The 21,801-nt window shown below is 48.3% G+C and overlaps 5 protein-coding genes across 8 annotated transcripts in view; 2 read left to right on the top strand and 3 right to left on the bottom strand.

Moving 5' to 3' along the window:
* Positions 1-49: 49 nt before the first annotated feature.
* On the bottom strand, positions 50-2,662 carry commd9 (COMM domain containing 9). 2 transcript variants are annotated; one of them, XM_019873943.1, is made up of 7 exons: positions 2,565-2,662; positions 1,838-1,954; positions 1,191-1,330; positions 1,028-1,062; positions 612-715; positions 393-532; positions 50-300 (listed from the first exon to the last, which is right to left on the bottom strand). In XM_019873943.1, the coding sequence occupies exons 1-6, from the start codon at positions 2,616-2,618 to the stop codon at positions 404-406; spliced, it is 579 nt and encodes a 192-aa protein (XP_019729502.1). In that variant the 5' UTR covers positions 2,619-2,662; the 3' UTR covers positions 50-300; positions 393-403. The 2 variants fall into 2 exon arrangements, with proteins under 2 accessions (XP_019729502.1, XP_019729501.1); XM_019873942.1 differs by having other exon boundaries at positions 50-532.
* Positions 2,663-2,701: 39 nt separating this feature from the next.
* Positions 2,702-5,030, top strand: zgc:114188 (40S ribosomal protein S17-like). The gene is made up of 5 exons (XM_019873944.1): positions 2,702-2,806; positions 3,506-3,657; positions 3,907-4,012; positions 4,537-4,602; positions 4,888-5,030. The coding sequence occupies exons 1-5, from the start codon at positions 2,804-2,806 to the stop codon at positions 4,963-4,965; spliced, it is 405 nt and encodes a 134-aa protein (XP_019729503.1). The 5' UTR covers positions 2,702-2,803; the 3' UTR covers positions 4,966-5,030.
* A 2,604-nt stretch (positions 5,031-7,634) lies between these two features.
* On the top strand, positions 7,635-13,704 carry LOC109518219 (proline-rich protein 5-like). 3 transcript variants are annotated; one of them, XM_019873931.1, is made up of 10 exons: positions 7,635-8,024; positions 8,353-8,746; positions 9,108-9,209; positions 9,332-9,380; positions 9,465-9,519; positions 9,582-9,673; positions 10,056-10,193; positions 10,412-10,529; positions 13,067-13,268; positions 13,300-13,704. In XM_019873931.1, the coding sequence occupies exons 2-10, from the start codon at positions 8,625-8,627 to the stop codon at positions 13,373-13,375; spliced, it is 954 nt and encodes a 317-aa protein (XP_019729490.1). In that variant the 5' UTR covers positions 7,635-8,024; positions 8,353-8,624; the 3' UTR covers positions 13,376-13,704. The 3 variants fall into 3 exon arrangements, with proteins under 3 accessions (XP_019729490.1, XP_019729489.1, XP_019729491.1); XM_019873930.1 differs by having other exon boundaries at positions 7,636-8,024; positions 8,353-8,480; positions 8,602-8,746; positions 13,067-13,704; XM_019873932.1 differs by having other exon boundaries at positions 7,651-8,024; positions 9,129-9,209; positions 13,067-13,704.
* Positions 13,705-14,134: 430 nt separating this feature from the next.
* Positions 14,135-16,679, bottom strand: LOC109518220 (GRAM domain-containing protein 2-like). The gene is made up of 9 exons (XM_019873933.1): positions 16,560-16,679; positions 15,814-15,886; positions 15,620-15,723; positions 15,450-15,548; positions 15,280-15,351; positions 15,042-15,101; positions 14,817-14,952; positions 14,655-14,736; positions 14,135-14,345 (listed from the first exon to the last, which is right to left on the bottom strand). Exons 1-9 carry the CDS (start codon positions 16,677-16,679, stop codon positions 14,147-14,149), a joined length of 945 nt encoding a protein of 314 aa, XP_019729492.1. The 3' UTR covers positions 14,135-14,146.
* Positions 16,680-18,790: 2,111 nt separating this feature from the next.
* LOC109518215 (zinc finger protein 609-like) overlaps positions 18,791-21,801 on the bottom strand; it is an 11,790-nt gene continuing 8,779 nt past the window's right edge. Inside the window, exons 7-9 of the mRNA XM_019873924.1 lie at positions 21,078-21,456; positions 19,855-20,193; positions 18,791-19,331 (exon numbers count right to left, since the gene is read on the bottom strand). Of these exons, the coding sequence (XP_019729483.1) occupies positions 19,258-19,331; positions 19,855-20,193; positions 21,078-21,456 (792 nt within the window). The 3' untranslated portion in view covers positions 18,791-19,257. The remainder of the gene's footprint in view (positions 19,332-19,854; positions 20,194-21,077; positions 21,457-21,801) is intronic.

Genomic DNA, 21,801 nt, shown 5'->3' with positions numbered 1-21,801 from the left:
TTTTGTCGCTTGTGCCGGCTCTGCGAGCAATAAGTAACAGAAGACTGCATGTTGTCTGTTGAGCTCTTTAATGGGTGAGGAGCCTTTCCGGCCAGTTGTGGAAGAAAATCTGCACCGTGATTTCTGTTCTGAGGCGATTTTAGCCACGCCCACACGAGGGCGACTTCGCCTTGCCCATGTGCGACAACAACGTTTGCGTTCTGAGCTGGATTCAACTACCTGTTGACCGCGTGCCAGAAATCGGGAGGGCCAGGTCGAGTGGGCGGGGCTAGTGTGGCAGTTAGGATGGAATCTGCCTGGCAACAAGCAGCCAGACGTAGAAACACCACCTATCGTATTTGAGTGGCGGATGTTACAAAATGCATCCTCGCGTCATTGCAGATGATTAAAAATGCGTTCAAAATCATTTCCCAGCGACCACCGACAGTTGGTCCCGGATGCGGCCCAGTCCGTCCAACATGGTGTCCAGACTCTCCCTGCTCAGCTCCACAGTCGCCCCAGAAACACAATCCTCGCCTCCAACATCCTCTGTCTGTCAATCCACCACACACATGCACACACTCGTAAGTACTGTGTGTGTGTGTGTGTGGGGGGGGGGGGCGCAAACAAACCTTGAGGTGGACCAAACACGTGGGGACACACATCCGACTGAGGGCATCCGAGCTGCTCACCAAGTCCACCCGCCAGTCCACGGCCTTCAGCTGTGGCAGCGAGACTACGCACGCAGACGCACACAGACACACACAAATGCTAACAACGCAAAACCCTGAGAGGTGTCTCATGAAACTCGCGTCAGTGTTGCAGCCTCATTCCAACTTTCGATTTTTTTTTTTTTTTTTTAATCGGTATAAAATAGTGTCCAACTTTCTAAAAATGTCAAATGAAAAAGTGGGATCTCGTCACAACTTTTCTCCTACCCTTTTGGGAAATAGCCACTGGACCTGATGCGACTTGACGCTCAAAACTGCCCCCCCCCCCCGCGCCCACACACATAGACACAAATAAACTAGGGGGGTTATAGACTCACTCTGACTCCCGACAGCATCCGTTTTCCACGCGTTGCTGTAACACACCACAAGCACAAGTACGACATCACCACCATGCTGACCGCAGGTGAAAAAGAAGATGTGGCCTCGGATGGGTGTGGCCATTGATCTGAGAAGTCTGTGGGCGGGGCCTGAGGAGCCCACCTGTTGTCCAGCAGGATCTTGGTAAGTAGGTTCTTCAGACTGGAGTGGAAGCTCTCGGGGAAAATTTGGATGACCTCCTCGGTTGAGCTCAGGTTGTGGAAGACGACGTGAGTCGACAGCGTGCGCAGCGAGCGGCCCAGCTGAAAACACACAAGTGAGCGCAAAATCCAAACGGACGCGCCGTTTAACAATGTGTTCATCAAGTCCGTTGTGCTCAACTTGAGGCAAATTTCAGCGTTTATATAACTCACAGCTAACACATCCCTGTAGAGGGCGCCGTTGCATCACTTTGGATTTGAGCTGAGCACAACTTTTGAGATGAAGATAAAGATGAGTGGCTTATCAGTATGACTATTTTGCCATCATCACACCGCTCTCTGTCTTGCTTTTGTTGTTTTAAAGTTTAAGGTGTCCGAAAGCCAAACAATTACGATCATCAAAACCTTGTTTCTGTCCACAAAAACCTCTTTGCCCAATAGCCAGCTATGTGCTATGGCTGATTACAACACACGAAAAGATTATTTTGAAAAATAAAATAAAATAATAAATCCCCAGTGAAAGAAGGGAGTACACTCTGTTTTGGTAGTTTTGACAATTGTATGACGAAAAAAACACAGGCAGTGAATGAGTTATGGATGTTCCAGTACCTGAGCTGCCTGAGCTTCAGGAATGGCGAGCGCAGTCGCGGCGTTCTGAGTCAGACGAACACTAAGACCTCCGTGACTCTGCATACACATTTCCTTCACAAATTCTTTGGACGGAGCCTGAAAGCACGCACGCACGCACGCACGCACACACACACACACACACACACACACACTTACGCTAGCTATATATCTATATTTATATATGTGAGATCATCTCAGCCTTGAAGTCTTTATGCCTCCAGATAATGCAAATGACAACTCAGTCACTGCATACAGCAGACAGTAGCAACGCCAAATAAAAGCAATTACACGTTTCTTTTAACAAAACGATTTACTATACACGCGCATTGTAAAAGTTGCTGTTGTTCTTCAATGACTCCAAGCAGAACACGCCAACTCCCCACAACTGTGAGGCGCATGTGTTTGGTTTGCCACCCGGTCACTCTAGCAGCTCCACATTCATGAGTATCATTTATGAATCCTATCTACTCGAGGTTACATTGAACGAATTGGTTTTGTTTCTTACTATCAACCAACAAACATCTTTATAAATAAGTTGGTCGTAGATCGGGAATACATTGAAGTCAAACAAAGGTAGGCAACCTTAATCACTGTTTGATTCGTCCCGTTTTAGGATCAAAGCTAACCGCAACTAGCAGGCTAATCACGCGAATAAAACAACTTCATTAGTATTCAGCGTTGGTACAAATTATTTTCGGAAAAAAACCTTGAGAAGAAGCTGCAAATTGTCGAAATGTTCGCTTGACAGTGTGGCGGCCATGTTGGCTGTCACGTGACAGTTTGTGTTGTTTTTTTTTTTTTTTTTTTTTTTCTTCCCAGTTGTCATTGTGGTCTCCTACCGAAGGTGGCGCAGCATCAGCAATTCACCACCTTGTTCCAACATCCGTTTGCGGATATAAACTCTTACCGGAAGTGACGTGTCCTCTTCTACCAGGCCGAACCAACATGGTGGGTGTTTGTCACTTACCTTGCTAAGATATCCAATGTAATCCTGCCATAAAACTGCGTGGGAGCGCCGCGGTTTGATTATCTGTGAGGGTATTGCACATTTTGCGATACAGTTTTGCTCTTATTTGCAGAGGATATTGTTAAATTTGCGACATTGTGGGGGAAGGACGCTCGTCGCTAATGTTGGAGGTGGAGAGACGCTCAATGAAGCGCCGAATCGCGTCTTTTATTTATTTTTTGTCCCGTTTTTTAAGTAAACTAAAATAAACCACACGCGCGTCTCTTTGACGTGCAGGCCTGCCCTTTCCAACCGTCAGCCTCAGTTCCGCAGTGTCTGGCTTAGCTGAAGCTAAGTTAGCTGCTTGTGCTAACGCTGTGCATGCCGGGATACGAGTCGTTCTCTTGTTTTTGCTCTGAAGCGGACACTCGTTCAGTCCAATCTAAGATACATTGAAGCCCGTTCTCTCAAGTGAATGTTGATTTCAGTTCCAAATTGGGGAGCATCTTGGACAGCTTGGTCACGGAACAAATTCCGTTCTGACAAGCCACTCTTGTATTGCGACTTGGAAGCTGTGAATGAGAAATGAGTGCGAACACTGTCGCTCCTACAAAATTGTTTTCTTTCTGGGTGGGGGTGGTGGACTAACGTGTGTGTGTGTGTGTGTATGTGTGACGTGTTGATGTACGTGTGGCGTTCAGGGGCGAGTCAGGACCAAGACTGTGAAGAAGGCGGCCCGGGTGATCATTGAGAAGTATTACACCCGGCTGGGCAATGATTTCCACACCAACAAGCGGGTGTGCGAGGAGATTGCCATCATTCCCAGCAAGAAGCTCCGCAACAAGATTGCCGGGTGAGTTTGTCCTTTGACATCGGCGCCCTGTATCGAAAGTGACCTCGGCTTGATAGTGGCCCGATCATCGATAGTACAGGAAAAGCATGCGGAGGGCCTTTCCCGTGTCCGCTGGACGACCATTCCAGCCGGACCCTGGCGCCCTCCCACATCTTGACTTCTAGCGACCTCATTTGTCGTCTTTGTGGGCTTTCTCTCCTCGGGCCCCCAATGTACTCCAGCTCGTGACACTTTGTATTTGTGCGCCAGCTACGTGACGCATCTGATGAAGCGCATCCAGAGAGGTCCCGTGCGAGGAATCTCCATCAAGCTGCAGGAGGAGGAACGCGAGCGGCGCGACAACTACGTGCCCGAGGTCAGTCGAGCCGTCCGCCGTCGCCTTACTTGAATGATTAGTCGCCTTGTCAAGGCGCATCGTGATTTCACGACCCGCTGTGTGGGCCATGTCATTTTTCTCCATTCGACTCACACGTCGACACGGATATTCACTCTGAGCTCAAAAGCTTCGTTTGGCCGTCGCCACGTTCCAGCGCGGCTAGCGTGCTAAGCTAAGTGTTTGCTTATATTGATGCTCGGACCAATTTGGCCTCGTTGGATTGATTCCCAAACGCAAATGTTTGACGTTCCGCGGGCGCGCGGCTGGTTGCCCTGTATCGAAAGTGCCGTCGGCGTGCTTGTCGCCCGCGTCATAGATAGTACAGGAAAAGGAAGTTGTGAGCCTTTCCCGTGTCTGCTGGACTGCCGGTTCCTGTCAGACCCTGGTGCTCACGGACACGAATCAAGTCATAAAACGTGCAAGTTGCTTGTCTGATGAAAAAGAAAAGCACTTTGGGGGCAATTGGAGGCGTATTGTTAACGTGTTCTCGCGTCTGCTCGTAGGTGTCCGCTCTGGATCAGGAGCTGATCGAGGTGGACCCCGACACCAAGGAAATGCTCAAGCTGCTGGTGAGTCCAAACCTTGTTGCGTCACATCGCTTCCTGTATCGAAAGTGGCGTCAGCGCACAGTTGTCGCCTTCGCCATCGATAGTACAGGAACAGCAAATTGTTGCCGGCTATTCCCGTGTCTGCTGGACCACCGTTTCCTGTCAGACCCTGGTGCCGGCACACATCACTTCCTGTCCTCTCCCGCGTCGCCGTCTAACTGTGTGTGTGTGTGTGTGTGTGTGTGTGTGTGTGTGTGTGTGTGTGTGTGTGTGCGTGTGTGTGTGTGTGTGTGTGTGTGACATCAGGACTTTGGCGGTCTGTCCAACCTTCAGGTGACGCAGCAAACGATCGGCATGAACTTCAAACAGCCTCGAGGAGTATAAATCTGCTTCTTTCTCCCCCATCCCCTCTTATTCTGTTAAATAAAACAAAAACAGTCAACACGGGTGATTTTGACTTGTTCTTTGGCTTTGATAAAGATTAGAAGTTCAACCTCAAGTCTTCTCAATTAAAAAAAAAAGGCATCTTTTTATCTTGTCATCTGCTGATTGCGACGTTGATACACTCGCAGCGACAAACGTTTGTTCATTTGTGTCGGTCGTAGTGTAGGTGCTTCCATGCTGAAGTGTCGAACGAAAATGCTCCTGACTTTTATTTCTGACTGATGAGGCCATCATTTTAGGAAGCTGAAGATAACCAGCATTCGTGTGGGGGAATTGGGGATGAGGGGGGGTGACTTGATGATCTTTTTTTTTTTTTTTTTTTTTGCATGCGCTTGTGCCGAAACCCTCTTTGTGGCGCGGTACTTGTGAGGAAAAGCGGATGATAAAAAGGGATGAGTGGATAACACAGCAACACATAATTGTGCTATTTGATGACTGTTTTCTTTTGCTTTTTTTACAATTTGATTCACCTTTACTTCCTGGCAATTTTATGACCGTCCACGTTTATATGTTCAATCAACAACGATAAACTCAACCAACTAACTAATAAAAGATAAAGGATCACTTTCTGACTGGATGAAAGGGTGAACATGGACATTTTCTCACAATTTTTCATGTAAATGCCCCTGTGTAAGTTGAGGGGTTCGTAGGTTTTGAGTGGGTAGCTGTTCGCAGGGTTCCTTCAGACTGACATACTTTTGTCCAACATCCCAAGAATGACACGAGGAGGTGTTTTCTTCAGCCATACATCGGCGTCTTTATTTGAACAGGCAGAGAGAGAAAAAGAAAAATGCAAAAGAGCAGGGCCACTTTTATACGGCTGACTCCGTCATGCACCACGAACAAGTGTGGAGTAGAGTTATATTGCCCTCTACTGGCTCAGTTGTAAAAAGGCAATCATACAACCTTAACAAAAGCTCAACTTGACGAATGGGCAAAAAAGAGAGATGGAATCCTTTTGATGCAGTTTTTTTTCCAACGTCTGCACCTCCGAGCGAACGAACGAAAACACACCTCTTTCCGGAAACGAAAACACTTCCTGATTCTCTTCAGCCAATCAGACGCAAGCAACACAAGAATGTTTCAACAATTATTAAACAGAATATAATTTAGGAAACTACAACAAAAAGGAATATAATTGTTGAGGATTTATGTTATGTGTAGCGCTCTTGCTCATTGCTTTTGTTCTGAAGGGACATGCCGGATGTGTATGTGAGCTCACTTCCGCCTTCCTGGTTCGCTGACGCGATACTCATGGCCACGGCTCGTATTACGCCGTGCTGCCGAGTTGTTCTAACCCAAGAGAATAAATATCCCTGAAGTGATCATCTGAACGAGTCTTATAATTGCACGAGTCTACCGGCCATTCTTCGTGATCATCACCTCCTCAACACTTTATTTTTGAACTGATGGATGGTCGGACGTGGTTAAAGTCTCAGATGCTTTGTCTGCGCGCTCCAATCTAATTTGCATCTTCCAACAGGACGTCACGTGGGTTGATTGCATTAAATGACTTCTGACTTTCATTTTCTCCCTGATGACTTGCTTTTTCTGACGTCATACTCGCACACGCGCACACTAAAGGTCGCATCTCACTGAACAGGAAGGTCTGCAAATCCGTGGCCATTTAAGACCCGAGCTCACTGACGGGCGAACATTTCCTACTGCAGTATTAGCCAAGGTAGAAAAATGCGTTGCGTGTTAACTTCAGTTGTTCAAGATCGCAAACGTTCGCCATACGGTCGTCAGATGTTGCCCTGTAACTTTTCTTGTTGCAAGATGGTCAAAAATTTCACATGACACGAAAAATCATAAAAACAGTTTATAAGCATTTTGCAAACAATTGTGGCATTGAACGAACCCTGATGCATTCTGACGTGAATTCAGCATTTGCCCCATTCGAAAAACACTCGAAATTGTTCGGCACTCATTTGGACTCCAGCAAATGTTGTTGTTGTTGTTTTTTTTTTCTTTATTTGTCAGAGTTGGTTCAAGGTTGCCAATGGTCGCAAAGACGTTTGCCAACAATTTTAATTGTCTCCGTTATTCATGTCGCAAAGACATTTTTAGCATGTTCAAAATTTCATGGTGACAAGAAAAACTTTGGAACCATTAAAACAGTTTGGGAATGCTTGGCGAGGTGGAAAAAAAACTTATGCTGCGTGGGCACACTCTTGCAAACCACCTCCTCTTAAAACATTTTCATAAAACACACAAAGACATCACACACACACACACACACGCACAAAAACTGATGCGCACGCACACGCAAAAGCGCACGCACACACGCGGATGAAGTCAAAGTTTGAGAGTGCGCGTGGAGTCAAGTTGCAAAGACACGTACAGCCATGCAGGAAGTGAGTGAATTGTTTGAAATAACGGAGAGACAAGTCAACCTTAAAGAAGTGTTGACAGTGACTACACGAAGAAGGCAAACGTGTTGACATGGCAAACAGTTCAACTTTGAAAATCGCCCTTGTGTGTAACATATGAGCATAAACCTGTGTGTGTGTGTGTGTGTGTGTGTGTGTGAGTGTGTGTGTGTGTGTGTGTGTGTGTGTAAAAGAAGAAACACGACATGTCTTTAGTCTGCTGACTGACTTTACAGCCATAATCATTTAGGATGAAATTCCGGTGAAATCTTCATTGATGTTTTATTTAACATAAATAAATAATAATTGTAGATGTAAAGTAGTTATGTTTTCAATCCTATAATCATAGAAACATTTCGGGCCAGTTGAGCTTTTACTGAGAATGTCCGGACCGGAAGTGTAAGCGTGCAGCACGTCAAGCTTGTTCTCCCGCCAACACTTTGGTGCCACAAAGCCACCACGCAAGAAAGCAAGAGCGACACTTTTCTAACCTTTGCAACTTTTAACATGGCAAAAAGTTTGACGAGCTCATGACGGAGGTCACGTCACGGCGGGACGCGATGACGGCATTTGGCGTCATCTAATATGGTGCCCGAAAAAAAAAAAAGTGAAGAGCGAGGACTCGAGGTAAGTTCAAACGTTCAAGGCGCGCGCACGGATGTCCACGTCGAAGCCACACGTCTGTGACAGTTGGCCGTGCGCGTGCGCGCCCCGCGTCAAAGTTTGTGAAACGGTTGATGACTTGTCACGTGTCACACGAAGGCTTTTAAGTTGGGAAGTTCATTCGCTGCAGTTTTTTTTTGTTCCCTTGTTTTCAAGAAAAGAGAACGAAACATGAGAAGTTTCATCAGGACACCGGTTTATTGTAGGCCGGCTAGCTGATGAAGTGGTGGCGGCAGGAAGTGGCATAGAGGCTTAACTTTTTTTTTTCATGACAACCCGTGGGCGTAAGCAGACGTCGTCAGGATGCTGGTTGCCGAGGTTACCACACCATTGATGCCTAGTTCCACTGCTGCGTGGGTGTGAGTGTAGGCGCCCTTGCTGACAAAACAGGACAGGAAGTTTTTTTTTTTGTGCGTCCAGGTAAGAGTTAACTGATGTCAAATCCAACCACTTGCCAAATCTCACACTTCCAACGAGTGCAAAGTTTGAACATGCGTGCTCCAGACAGGATGTGAAATGTGTGTGTGTGTGTGTGTTTGAGTTACGCGAGGTGATGCAAGGGGCATGATGGGATCTCTCCGGCGCTCCAGACCACGTTTCATGAGTTCCCCAGTTCTGTCCGACTTGACCCGCATCAACGCTGGACCCAACACGCTACACACATGCAACAGCACAATCTGGAATTGGTACATATGCACTTTTCAAAACTCTCCCTCTGGGTGTGTGTGTGTGTGTGTGTGTGTGTGTGTGTGTGTGTGTGTGTGTGGTGTCAAATCAGGAAGTGTGTATTTCCTGCTTACAAGGTTCATCTTATTTATGCATATGTGCGTGCACTTGATAGATGTGTGTGTGTGCGTGTGTGTGAGAGTGTGTTTCCTGCCCTTGTCAGCAGCGAGTAAGATGGTAAACGGGAAATGGTAGTGTCGGACTGCCAGGTCACTTCCTGTCTCACACACACACAAGATGTGTGTGGACACTAATGATAGCAGGCTAGCTCACAAACAGTAGAAAACACCAACTTCATTAGCATCATCCAAAATGGGGTAGCTCCTCCTCCTGTGTCCTCAGTGTCCAATCAGCAGTGATGAAAGTCTTCCGGGGCGGAGCGCTGCAGCCGAATGAGCTCTACACGCTTAATGAAAACATCAGGTGACATCATCATCATCATCATCATCATCCTTGCTCTCGTCCTATTTCGCTTTCTTGTCTTCCTGGCGGCCATGTTGGTCGAGTTTGCCTGATGCGTGGCGGCCATGTTTGCTGTTCTACAGGTGGCTGCTGAAGAGTGAGATGGGCTCCTTTGTCACAGACTACTTGCAGGTCTGTTACAGTATTGTTGTCCTCGCGACAGGAAGTGTGGCAGCGGAGACAGGAAGCTGATCTGTTGTGCATTTGCGTCTTCAGAATCGTCTGCTGACGGGCGGCCTGACGGAACTTCTAGAGCGCATCTTCGTTTCTGGTGAGGGGGAGTGGTGGTGTCGGCTGTTGGCACAGTAACCTCATGCATGCCCCGCCCCCTAGGTGGTGAGCAGCTGGCGGCGGTGAGCGAAACGTGGCGACGCTTCTTCACTGAGACGCTGCCCACCCTGCAGGCAATCTTTTACCCGCTACAGGTGATGCCATCATCGAACGCGCGCCTCACTTCCTGTTTGGATCAACGCTCGCTGACTCGTGTGTATGCATGCGCATGTATGTGTGTGTGTGTGTGTGTGTGTGTGTGTGTGTGTGTGTGTGTGTGTGTGTGTGCGTGCGCGCGTGCAAAAGAATGTGTTTTTGGATTGTGTGTGTGAGTCTGTGTGGGTCTGTGTGTGTGTGTGTTTTGTTCGTGTACCTGTGTGTACTTGTTTGTGTATATGCATGTGAGTTGCTGTGTGAATGTGCGTGCTTCCCTGTGTATGCCCGTATGTAAATGTATGTTCGTGTACCTGCCTGTTTGTGTTTGCATACCGGTGTGTGGGTGTGGGTGTGGGTGTGGGTAATCGTGCGTGAACGCAGGGTCAGGAGCTGTCGGTGCGACAGATGGCCCTGTTAGCCTTCCGAGACTTGGTGCTGCTGAAGCTCCCGCTGGAGGACAGTTTGCAAAGCGCGGAGAGCGTGCCACCCACGATCACGCACATGTTGCTGGTGCTGCAGGTCATCATCATCGTCATCATCATCGTCATTCATGAATGAATGACATAATGTTGTCGTCTGCTAGCCTCATGCTAACATTTAATGTAAAACGCCCTAGACAGGGTTACCGAAATTAGCATTTTCAAATCTTCAATTTAACAGTAGCATCAAAAAATGAAGCGCAACATCGCAGGGTGTCACTTTAATGCATGTCATGTATTTCCGCATGCATCCTGTAGGGGGTCCGAGAGTCTGGCGCAGAGTCCAGCTCACGTTACCGTCATCTGGAGCACCTGACGGCCATGGTGGTGTCACCGTACCTCAGCGACCTCGTCACCGTGGAGCTCCAGCCCTCGGGTGCGTTGTGATTGCCGATCTAACAGCATATTGGCTCGTTAGCAAATTAGCACGTTTCCAAACAGTGACGCTAACTCTCGCGGCAGGCCACATTTTTCTAATGACTAGACCCTCAAGAAGGAGTGAGTTGTACTTTTCTAAAGACCAGCCTCTTTCAAAGAACCAGATCCTCACTAATGATTTTACCGCTTTCTAAGAACCATACCCTCAATAGGAACTTTAATAACCGTGATCTAAATAAAAATTTGGACCTTCAATGGTCTCAACACTATCTAAAAGGGCGGAGCCTTTACTCGGTGACAAGACCAACCTTAATAAGGGCCAAATTTATGGCAAGACCTGGACCCCCAAGAAGGTCTGACTTTATTAACAACCACACGCTCAATAAGGAGCAAATCCTTTTTCAGAACTGGACCCGTGATAAGGACCGGATGTCTTCGCGACTCTACCCTTAATTAGGGACCATCACTTTATTAAGACCCAAACCATGAACAGAACCCTCATTAAAGACTGGAACTAGTTTCGCTTCACTAACAAGCAGTCTCTTTGTTTTTTTTTAAGGACAAGACCCTCAATAAGAGGTGGAACTTCACTAACGACCAAGCCTTCAAAAAGAACCACACCCTCAACAAGGTTCAGACCATTGCCCAACAAGAACCAGATCGTTATTAAGATCCAGGATATAAATTCAAACTGGTTGGCTGGCATGAGATGGGTTAGCAATGCTGGGCCTTGCCACGCTACGGAGATCGTCGCATTTCATCGTAAGAGGCTAGGCCGTCAGGAATGTGTTTGTGCTCATTCCTGGAAGCAAAGGACACAAATAAACTAAAGAGGATCACAAGCACAAGATTAAAGTCTTAATGCCGCTCAGGTTTTTACTTTCAACACTTCCTGCCCAGCACGAACGAGTCCTATTGAATGTCCTGTCCTTTGGTCGCATCTGGTCCTTATTAAGGGTCTACTTCTTATGTAGGTTCTGGGCCCCCCAACCCCAATCACCATTGAGTTGTACTTTTCTAAAGACCAGCCTCTTTCAAAGAACCAGATCCTCACTAATGATTTTACCGCTTTCTAAGAACCATACCCTCAATAGGAACTTTAATAACCGTGATCTAAATAAAAATTTGGACCTTCAATGGTCTCAACACTATCTAAAAGGGCGGAGCCTTTACTCGGTGACAAGACCAACCTTAATAAGGGCCAAATTTATGGCAAGACCTGGACCCCCAAGAAGGTCTGACTTTATTAACAACCACACGCTCAATAAGGAGCAAATCCTTTTTCAGAACTGGACCCGTGATAAGGACCGGATGTCTTCGCGACTCTACCCTTAATTAGGGACCATCACTTTATTAAGACCCAAACCATGAACAGAACCCTCATTAAAGACTGGAACTAGTTTCGCTTCACTAACAAGCAGTCTCTTTGTTTTTTTTTAAGGACAAGACCCTCAATAAGAGGTGGAACTTCACTAACGACCAAGCCTTCAAAAAGAACCACACCCTCAACAAGGTTCAGACCATTGCCCAACAAGAACCAGATCGTTATTAAGATCCAGGATATAAATTCAAACTGGTTGGCTGGCATGAGATGGGTTAGCAATGCTGGGCCTTGCCACGCTACGGAGATCGTCGCATTTCATCGTAAGAGGCTAGGCCGTCAGGAATGTGTTTGTGCTCATTCCTGGAAGCAAAGGACACAAATAAACTAAAGAGGATCACAAGCACAAGATTAAAGTCTTAATGCCGCTCAGGTTTTTACTTTCAACACTTCCTGCCCAGCACGAACGAGTCCTATTGAATGTCCTGTCCTTTGGTCGCATCTGGTCCTTATTAAGGGTCTACTTCTTATGGAGGTTCTGGGCCGCCCAACCCCAATCACCATGATCATTTTTGTAGGAATGGTTCTGTTTGAGGTCCTGGACTTTAGTGAAGGTCCATTTTAAGCTTATGTCAGGTTTTTTAGGCAAGACACTACACAATTTTCAAACTCATTTGAGACAAAATGTGAACTTTTTACTGCTGAAAACTGCAATAAGAGTAAAGTATCCTTTTAATAAGGTTCTGGTTCTTAGTCAGGATTTGGTAGTTACTGAGGATAAAAGTTCTGCCCTTGCGGAGTAGTCAGTTCTCAGTGAGGGTCTGCTTCTTCAGGGTGTGTTTCTTAGTATGGGCTCAGTTTTTATTGAGAGCCCTGTTCTTGAGCCTCCAGTTTTTATTTAGATCCCGGTTCCTCATAAAAATGTGAGCCTTAATGAAGGTCTACTTGTTCTTGAGGGCTTGGTCCTTAGTAAAGTTCAAGTCCTTACTGAGGGTCGGGTCCACTCTGGATTATTGAAGGGTCTGGTCCTCAGTAAAGCTTCAATCCTTGCTGAGAGTGCCATTCTTCAGAAGGGTCTGGTTCGGAGTCTTGTTGTTGAGAAAGCTTTGGTTCATATTGAAGGTTCTATGATTCTTTTTCAAGACTTGCTTCCGACAGGGGTTCTGGTTCTTAGTAAGGTTTGAGTTTGTTTGTGCTGTTTGTTTTGTGTTCAGAGTGCTGCGGCAGCGGTCTGCCCTGGTTGCTCGGTGATGGATCCTACACCGACGTGTGCTCGTCATTGGCGCCCCTGGTGGAGCATGACGGCGAAGCCTACCTGGAGAAGGCGGGCGGTATGCGGCGCCACACGGTGGCCAACGCACATTCTGACGCTCGTCTGCTTACCGGCAGAATGCGCTGCAGCATGGCAGTGGGCGGCGGCGGCAACGCCGCCGACGGCGGTGCCCGACCCGGCGGCGCCAGCGCCTGCGCCAGACACTTTGGCAGCCAAACCAACGTCAAGCACTCCTAGCGATAGCGGCTAGCGCGGGAAGTACACTCAGACCGGACAGGACGTCCAAGTGCGGGACACTGCAGTTGTTTACAAAGTAAAACGCCATGCTTTCTGCTAATGAGCTAGCTGGCCAACACAGCGTAGCGAACAGACAAGGTGATGAATGAGATGAGAGTCAAGGATGAGAGCGATGAAAGATGACATGAGGACGAAACATGAGAAGATGAGGATGAAAAGCAATCTTGAAAAATGAGAACAGGGCAAAGCAAACAGGAAGCAAAATTTAAGCAGGACTCCCAACGAAATGTCTTCCATTTTGACTTTGTACTTTTTCCACAGTAAAAGAGCCTCCACGCTTGCCGACAAGTTTCCTTTATTGTGAGAGAATCTTGAGTGACAGCCTGCATTTAACATTGAACTTTTACCTCTGACCGCAGAGTGTTGCAGTGTAATCAGATTACATAGTAATCCCGTTATGATAATTAAATGACAGCTCGCAGTCGCCCTGTGCGAAGTGAATGGTGCGATGTTACACCGACTTCATGTCATCGTGATGTGTGGTTGCCATGGTGATTTGTCATCTTGTGTCCTTCGATCTTACATCTTCGTGCCACGTGTTTGTGTTTGTGTTAGTAGTGTGCATATGTCCAGAGTTGTTGACAAGTGTCATATTGCCATGGCAACCAGGGCTCAGGTGCGCCCCTGGAGGTCAGCGCCCCACAAGCCTTGTGATTGGTCATCCAGCAGGGCAGGTGTGATTGGTCAGCCAGCAGGGCAGCTTGGCACCACCAACACGCGCCTTTCAGGAACAGTTGCAACTTTCCGTTACCAAGACGACTGCGTCGTTTTTTGTTGGTGTGTGTGTGTGTGTGTGTGTGTGTGTGTGTGTGTGTGTGTGTGTGTGTGTGTGAGAATACCTGTGTGTGAGGAAGCTGAGTTGTTGCTCGAGGCAACGCACTCTGAAGGCCAGATAACAGGATGACAACACTAACGCCAACACGCTGCACAAAAATAAACCCGCATTGTGTGTCATGTTGGATGTCAACCAACAGGTGGCAGTAAACCTCATAGAAACGACCCTTTATGATGAGAAATGTTTGCGTGCGTGTTCATGTATTTTAACGTGTCACTGGGTGAATGTGTCCCGAAATCTGTGCTTTAACGGAACGTGTGAGTTCATGTGCACATTACCGTGTGTGTAACTACGTGTTCAAGTGTGTGTGCTTTCGTCGGTTACTGTTTGTTTGCCTTTCAACGTCGTTGTTCATGTACAGGTGTGTGCCGCTGTGTTCATGTGTGCGTGTTCTCACAGCACGATGAAGACTTTCAGGAAGACGATGGTGTTGTCCACTTTTGGATCTTGTTCAAGCTTCACCGCTTCCACACTTTTGTCTGAACGCACGACACGAGCACGCGAGTCAACGTGTTTCACTTGGTGAGGCGGGATGAGGTTGACAGGTGGGCGGGCTTACCGGCGAGGGCGTGCACGGCGAAGGGCGTGTCAGGGGCGCGGCTAGGGGCGGAGTCTCCCAGCAGATCAGGAAGCGAAGACGCGACGAGAGGATGCGACGGCTTCCCGGTCCATTGGAGAACTTCGGGAAACTCGTCCTGACGCGCGCACATAAGCGCACAAGGACGCGCGATGACGTCACGTGTGGGGAAAATGGCCGCCGCTACGATGTGACGTTTGTGTTTACCAGCGACAAAGACGCACGCTCCTCCAGGAACTCTTTCACACTCAAACTCTTGCCGTTCACCTGAGAAGGCGATTGAGATGCAACATGAAAGCAGAACTGAAAGATGACAACATGACAGTATGGGAACAAACAATTAGCATATGAGGATAAAGACTATCTAATAAGAAGAATTGAGGATGACAGATGAGAGCCCGAGGACGGCCGACGAGAAGCGCGGGCGTGCAATTCCCCAACTCGCCTGCAGGTGGGTGCAGATCCTCCTGAGAACGTCGTAGACGTTTTCTCTGGAAAGCAGCGACGCAAACACGTACTGCACGCACACGAACACGACACAGTTGCGCCACCGTCGTCACACACGTGGAAAAGAACGTGCCGATGACCAGTGATTCGAAGCCCCGCCCATCACACCTTCTGGCCCGTGTCCATGGTGATGGCCAGGCCGTTGGGCACCAGGCCGGCCGTTTTGTGCTTCTTCACCAGTTGCACCGAAACCACCGGAAGACACACCTGCGCGCCAGCACACGCACAAGCATCAACGCGGAGGTCAGACACACGGGACGGCCCGTGACTCCGCCCACCTTGATGTCCTTCCCGAAGAGGTTGGCGTAGAAACACAACCAGTTCCTGGAGATGAACAGTCGTCCTTGAAGGAGGATGTCGCGCAGCAGCGCGCACGAGTAAACTACTCGAAGAAAGCAGACGGGCGCGCGCACACACAACTCTCCGAAATTAAACCCTCAACACTGACATTAAAGATTCAAGCAAAACGTACCTTTCATTAAGATCTCATCTTTCGGGACCAGCTCAAACAGTTTGTGGTACTGACTGTTGTACTTGTTCACTGTCTGGACGAAACAAAAAAAAACAATGACAGCAACACCGACAACAAGGGCGACAATGACAGTGATCACCACAAGGTACCAGTAGCAGGCTGAGGCCTGACCTGACACCATACCACCTGACAACAATAGCAATGACAGCAGCAGAAACGCACATCATTTACAAGGTATAACGGGAGGGGGCGCAAAGTATTTGATTTTTCTTGCGGTCATTTGACCCTTTTAGGCCTTCTATTAATGTGTATTTCTTCGACGTCGGGGCTTCTCAAACGTTTTACCACCTCAAAAAAATGAATACGAATAATGAAAATGTGTTTTAAAAAAAAGATGAACCCAAACTGCACCTATATAAAAGTTGAAAACGAAACAGATCTTCGTGACTGAATGTCTGGAGAAATCCAAGCCAAGTGGACGTCTTCTACATTTCTCAAGCGCACCACAAGAGGGAGCCATAGTCCCACTCGGAGCAGACTTACCAACACTCGTGACGACTGTTGCACAATTCTTTTTTTCTTTTGGCTTCACAAGAATGAAATTAATATTTACTTTACAGCAATCGTGTTGTAAAAATCCATATGAATGTTTTGGTTATTTTCTTCAAAGAATGAGCCGGTCCGTGTTTCAGTTGTACAAATCAAGCACGATCGTGAAGTTGAACGGCATCATTTTCATGACTTACTGATCCTCTGTAACACTTTTTCACATCCTCGGTGGACAAATCGTCGACCACGTGCACCCTGACAAACACGCACACACACACACACACACACACACACACACAAAATGTAAGTGCCTGCATGCCAAAGAGGTCGCTGAGACAAAAAAAAAAAATGAGCACGCAAAGAAACAATTTGTGTTAGTGCTCAGTTGTTTTGTGTGTGAGAAGAAAGCGCGCATTGTGCGGCCGCCAGGGCCGAGTTCTGCTCCAGCGCGGCCTGCCTGCGACAAACAAAGCGGCGCCTCTCACGCGAGTGAGCCAGTCAAACAACATTCACCGCAAGATATACGCGCGGCCTTTGGCTGGCGCCCGGCATGGTCCGGTCCGCTTCCGGGGCGGGGCGTTCCCGGGAGAGGTCGCAACTGATCTGACACCCCAATGAGGACAAAGGCACGACAAAAGGAGGGAAGGATGAAAAGGGGGGCAGAGGGGGATCACCTTCGTACATGTCTCACCCTGTCTGTCTGACCCTGCTGGACGAAGAGGAGGGCAGGAGGTCCCGATTTTAAAGCCCTATTTTGAAACCCAAAACAAAGCTTAAAACCCAATTTTAAAACCCTCATGTGAAACTGTACTTTGAAAAAAAAAACATTCTTTGCAACCCTAACCGCAGTTTAACACCCTATTTTAAAACCCCAACACGACTTGGAACCCTTACTGCATGTGAAACTTTACCTTTAGCATAAGCTTGAAACCCTACTATTGCCACCCTAACCCTAAATTGAAACCCAAACCCCAGTTCAAAACCCAACGATGAATCCCTATTTTGAAACCCTAATCCGTTTAAAACCCTTATTTGAAAATCTAATTATAGAATCAATCTCTACTTTGAAACCCTAACCCGAGTTTAAAACCCTACTTTGAAACCTTATCTTTAATTTGAAACCAAACTTTCAAACCTTTACCCTAACACAGTGGTTCCCTGGGGCGAACGAACGATGATGCTTCCCCTGGAAAAGAATTAGATCAGCGACTAGAACACAGTTACACGCACACACACGCGCGCGCGGTTTATCACTCTTAATTCCCTATTGCGCATCCATCTTCTTGATTGTGACCTTTCAAATTAATAGCAAGAACTCTCTTTGGCAAGCACGTGCCTTAAAGGTAGGGGGCAGTGGCTGTCGTCTTCTCTGGGGGGCTCCATCATCTCGTGGGTGCTTGGCACGCCGAGGTCATCACTCTGCTCCAACATGTCCGACGCGGGCTTGAAAAGTCAGAAGACAATCGATTTAAAAAAATGGTTTGAGGGGCGCGTGTCGCTTCCCGGTGTCGTGGACGAAGGCGCAACGTGATTGGTCAAGTGAATCAAATGAAAGCGAATGACCCTTCGGTCCGTTGCCACGGCAATGCTTCGGAGCTCACGTGGATGATTGCTTTCGTGTGTGTGTGTGTGTGTGTGTGTTAAATCGCATGGGATGTGCTCGTGCTGGCGTTACTGTGGTAACCGCGCTTCTTTTCCACTTTATGCAAAGCGCACAAAATCGATTAAAATGTGCTCTTTTAGAAATAAAATGACGATGACAGTGCTAAATGTTGTGTACTACTTTTAGTTTTTTTTTCCTCTGACATCGAAAAAGGAAATTCGTTTTCTAAAGCCCAACATTTTTTTGAGCACCGATGTGCAAGTATAAATTTACGGCTTTTAGTCCCGTACCGACAAAGCTTGCTGAAGCTTTATTTATTTCCATCTTCATATTACCTGAGCTCCGGCGCGGAGTTCCCTCACCACCGCCGGCGTGTTTCCATGTGCTGCCGGACGTCCGCCGTCCTCCGGAATTCTTGCTCTCAGCTCGCGTGTGACCGCTAAAGCACGAAGGAAGCCACCTGAAGCAGCCTTCAAAATAAGAGCCTAAAATGACGACTACGCAGGAAGCGGGAGGATTCGAAAATAAAACAGTTGATCGGACTTGAAGAATGACGATAATGAAAAGTGCAGCAGCAGCTTCTCCGTGCGGCCACTCAGGTTCATTGCAAACAGAAATTGATAATTCACTTGCCAGTTTGGTCCATAATATTTATCAGAAAATAGGCAAAAATGTTGACGATCATTGTTGTCAATCGTAAAATCAAATGTTTGCAAATGTCTTATTTTGAAAAACGCAACGATCATCAACAGGCAGGCCACAGCTTTTATTGAGCGCTTGCCGGTGACATCACAGTGATGCCATTGAGGAGGCGGGGCACCCATGTGGTTGGTCCAGCTACATGGTTTTAATATGATCAACAAGTGTAGAAAAACAACAGAGACACTCACAAAAAGAAAAAAAAAAGAAGAGTAGGAAACAAAACAGCATCCAACCTCTTAAAAATTATTCCTCTGTACACTATTTACACGCACACGCTTGCGCGCGGACGCTACAGCTACACACCGAGGGGGAGGAGGCCTGCCGCCGCGGCCGTTCCGTGTGAAGGCTGCACTTTTGATAGAGGCTCCGCGAGGTTTCTTCTTCTTGCTGTTTTGGGACGAGCGGCGAGGGAGGTGAAGAGAAGGAGCGGGAGGTGGATGACGAGGTTCCGTCCTCCGAGCGTCACGCTGTCCGGGGGTGGCGGGGCTAGCGTGCCGCCCGCCCATCGTCCTCCCTCATCGCGGCGACTGCATCCTTGCGCGATCCGGTCACGCGATTCCAGGCGGGGCCCGGCGGCCGCGAGCCCTTCCTCACCTGCGCGGGGGCGGGTACATGGACGGCGCCGACGCTTGCTGGCTGGCCACCATGGCCGACGACGACAGACCTGCCGGACGCACAAAGGCGAGCGTGACGTCACAAGCTGGCTCGCCAAGTTGGGCTGACGACGTGAGAGGAGGAGACGGTTTCGCATGCCAAAACAAGGAAACAAGGAAGGGAAGGAGGAAAGAAACAACAGAAGGAAATGAAGGAAGAAGACAGTAAAAAGGAAGGATAAAGGGACAAAAATGAAGGAAAAAAAAGGACGCATAGGCAGAAATGGGGACGTCAAGAAAAAAAAATGAAAACAAGCAGGAAAGGAAAAAGGGGAATAAAAAAAGGAAGAATGAAATCAAGAAAATGTGAAGGAAAGGACTGAAGGAAAGAAGGCATTAAGGAAGGTAGGAAAGTAAAGGAAGGATGGAATAAAAGGAGGAAAGGGAATGAGCAAGGAGAAAGCAAACAAAGAAGGGAAGGAAAAAAGAAATCAAAGAAAGCAAAGCAAGGAAAGAAGGGATCAGGTGAAGGAGCGAAGGAGATGAAGAGGGGAAGGAAGGCAAAAAGAAAGGAAGGAAGCCGGGCGCCGTCACCTGAGGCATAGGCGAGATCGTACTGTCCGGCGAGGAGCGGGTAGGCCAGGTGGTGATGGTGGTGGTGGTGCGAAGGGGGCGGCGGCGGCGCGCGCTGGGCGGGCGACGAGCGCGGCCGCTCGCCGTCTCGCTCATGCAAGGCGCTCTTGTCGGGTAGCGCGGTTGGCGACTTGCTCTTGTAGTGGCTGGCGTGTTGCTGCAGGAGCTCCAGCGCTTTGGCCTCGCCGCCGGCCGCCTTCACCGTGGGGCTGGAACGCGACGCCTTCTCGCCGCCCTCCTCGCCCGCCGCCGCCTTGCCGGCGTACGGCGAAAAGGAGTAACCAGCAGGGAGGTAGGAGCCTGAGGAAGCATGCGCGGGGGGGTTACGTGGCCTTTCTTGGGGCTCGTCTCATTTTTTTTTGTTGTTGTCATGTCATTTCTTTCCCTCCACTACACATTTGTCGTTTTTCACCATAATTTTGTTGTTTTCATCACATTTTTGTTGGTCATCTACCCACTGAAATGAATAGCAGCTGTCGGGGTTATTTTCAAGGTGTTTCGCTTTTGGCGAGCGTTACGGCTAACGTATTACGTCACTGTCGGAACGAGGCGTGGCGTGAACATGAACATACATTGGGCGGCGGGGCAGGTGGGGTTCTTTTATCAACCCCCTGCTCGGCCCTGCCCCCTGTCGTGTCTTTGATTATTTGTGTTTCGACATGTCTTTTGGTATTTTGTCCATATCCGTTGTATCAGAATTGGGGGTTTATTCTGGCTTTCTTTGTTGGTTTTTTTTCCGTCTCTGTGGCGTTTTAGTCATCTCATTTGCCCCCCCCCCCCGTCATGTCTTATTGTTTTCATCATGCCTTTGTAGTTTTATTCTCTTTGTTGTATTGTTTTATGGCAGCATTTTGACTGTCTTTGTTGTGTTTTGGTTTGTCATTTTATCACGTCGTTTTGATTTTGCGTCCTAATCGTGAGTTTGTCTTCATTGTGCCTTTTTGTGGTTTCCTTGCCGTCTCATTGTGGCGTTTTTGAGTCTTTCTTGTTTTGACGGTGCCGTTTGTCTTGCGTCGCAGTTGCGTTTGATCATCTTTTTTAATTTATCCGCTGGTGTTGGTTATCGTCCGTGTGCGATCACGTCTTTGCGTCGTTTTTAGAGAGTTTGGAGTCGCTCAAGAGTGTGTTTTGATGGCGCTCGGATGCGGTCAAGCGGCAGTCGTCGCGGCGACAGGTGGTCTTACCGGGGTAATTCTGCATCATGACGGAGGGCACGCCCCTGTAGCCGGGGTGCCCGGGATGCCCGGGCTCGTAGGCCTGCCCGTAGGCGTAGGGTCCGTGCATGTAGGGCATGTAGCCCTGGTGCTGCGCCAGCGGGGCGGCAAACTGCACGTGGGTGGGCCGCGCTTCCTTGGCGGCGGCCCTCAGCTGCTGGTGCTGCTGCTCCTCCGGGGGCCCCGGCCCCCGGCCGTCCGCCCCCTCCTTGGCCTCGTCTTTATGCGAGCCCTCCTTCGGCCGCGAGCGCTCCTCCTTCAACTTCCTGTCACGCTCGTCCTCCTGCGCCTTGGGCGCGTCCGAGTACTTGTTGGGGTACACGTACGGCCAGAGGCGGGCGTCGGGCTCCTGCCGGGAGAGGGCAGCGCTTAGGAGGGACAAACGGCAGGTGGACTGAAGAATGAAATCATTATTTGTTCAATGCATTTTGGAATTCCACGTTTTTTTCAAATTGACGGCGCGTAAGATCGACGGCCATCAATTGACGTTGATCTGTCATAAAGTTCCGAAAATCTGCCCAAAATGTTTCCCGAAATGGAAACAATCAACACAAGAGCCAAGGGAAGAAGATTGACTGTTGAGAGACTGAAATTCCAAGCTTTTAATCAACCTTTTGGAACGCAATAAGCTCTCTCAACAATGAATCGATCATCAAAACGTTTGATTGATGTGATCATCGTTTATATATATATA

This window comes from Hippocampus comes, unplaced genomic scaffold (assembly GCF_001891065.2).
Source record: "Hippocampus comes isolate QL1 unplaced genomic scaffold, H_comes_QL1_v1.1 scaffold298, whole genome shotgun sequence".
NCBI classification, from domain to species: Eukaryota; Metazoa; Chordata; class Actinopteri; order Syngnathiformes; family Syngnathidae; genus Hippocampus; species Hippocampus comes.
This window is presented reverse-complemented; position numbering and strand designations above follow the sequence as displayed.

Coding starts and splice junctions, on each gene's coding strand:
- commd9 (XM_019873942.1), bottom strand. CDS start 2,618: ATGGCCGCCACACTGTCAAGCGAACATTTCGACAATTTGCAGCTTCTT. Junction 1,063..1,190: donor AAGATCCTGCTGGACAACAG/GTGGGCTCCTCA, acceptor GGTGTGTTACAG/CAACGCGTGGAAAACGGATG. Junction 716..1,027: donor GGATGCTGTCGGGAGTCAGA/GTGAGTCTATAA, acceptor CTGCGTGCGTAG/TCTCGCTGCCACAGCTGAAG.
- LOC109518219 (XM_019873930.1), top strand. CDS start 8,625: ATGATGGGATCTCTCCGGCGCTCCAGACCACGTTTCATGAGTTCCCCA. Junction 8,747..9,107: donor AACAGCACAATCTGGAATTG/GTACATATGCAC, acceptor AAAATGGGGTAG/CTCCTCCTCCTGTGTCCTCA. Junction 9,210..9,331: donor ACGCTTAATGAAAACATCAG/GTGACATCATCA, acceptor GCTGTTCTACAG/GTGGCTGCTGAAGAGTGAGA.
- LOC109518220 (XM_019873933.1), bottom strand. CDS start 16,679: ATGCAGGCACTTACATTTTGTGTGTGTGTGTGTGTGTGTGTGTGTGTG. Junction 15,887..16,559: donor AAAAGTGTTACAGAGGATCA/GTAAGTCATGAA, acceptor TGTTTCGTCCAG/ACAGTGAACAAGTACAACAG. Junction 14,953..15,041: donor AGCGTGCGTCTTTGTCGCTG/GTAAACACAAAC, acceptor TGCGCGCGTCAG/GACGAGTTTCCCGAAGTTCT.
- zgc:114188 (XM_019873944.1), top strand. Junction 3,658..3,906: donor CTCCGCAACAAGATTGCCGG/GTGAGTTTGTCC, acceptor TTTGTGCGCCAG/CTACGTGACGCATCTGATGA. Junction 4,013..4,536: donor GCGACAACTACGTGCCCGAG/GTCAGTCGAGCC, acceptor GTCTGCTCGTAG/GTGTCCGCTCTGGATCAGGA.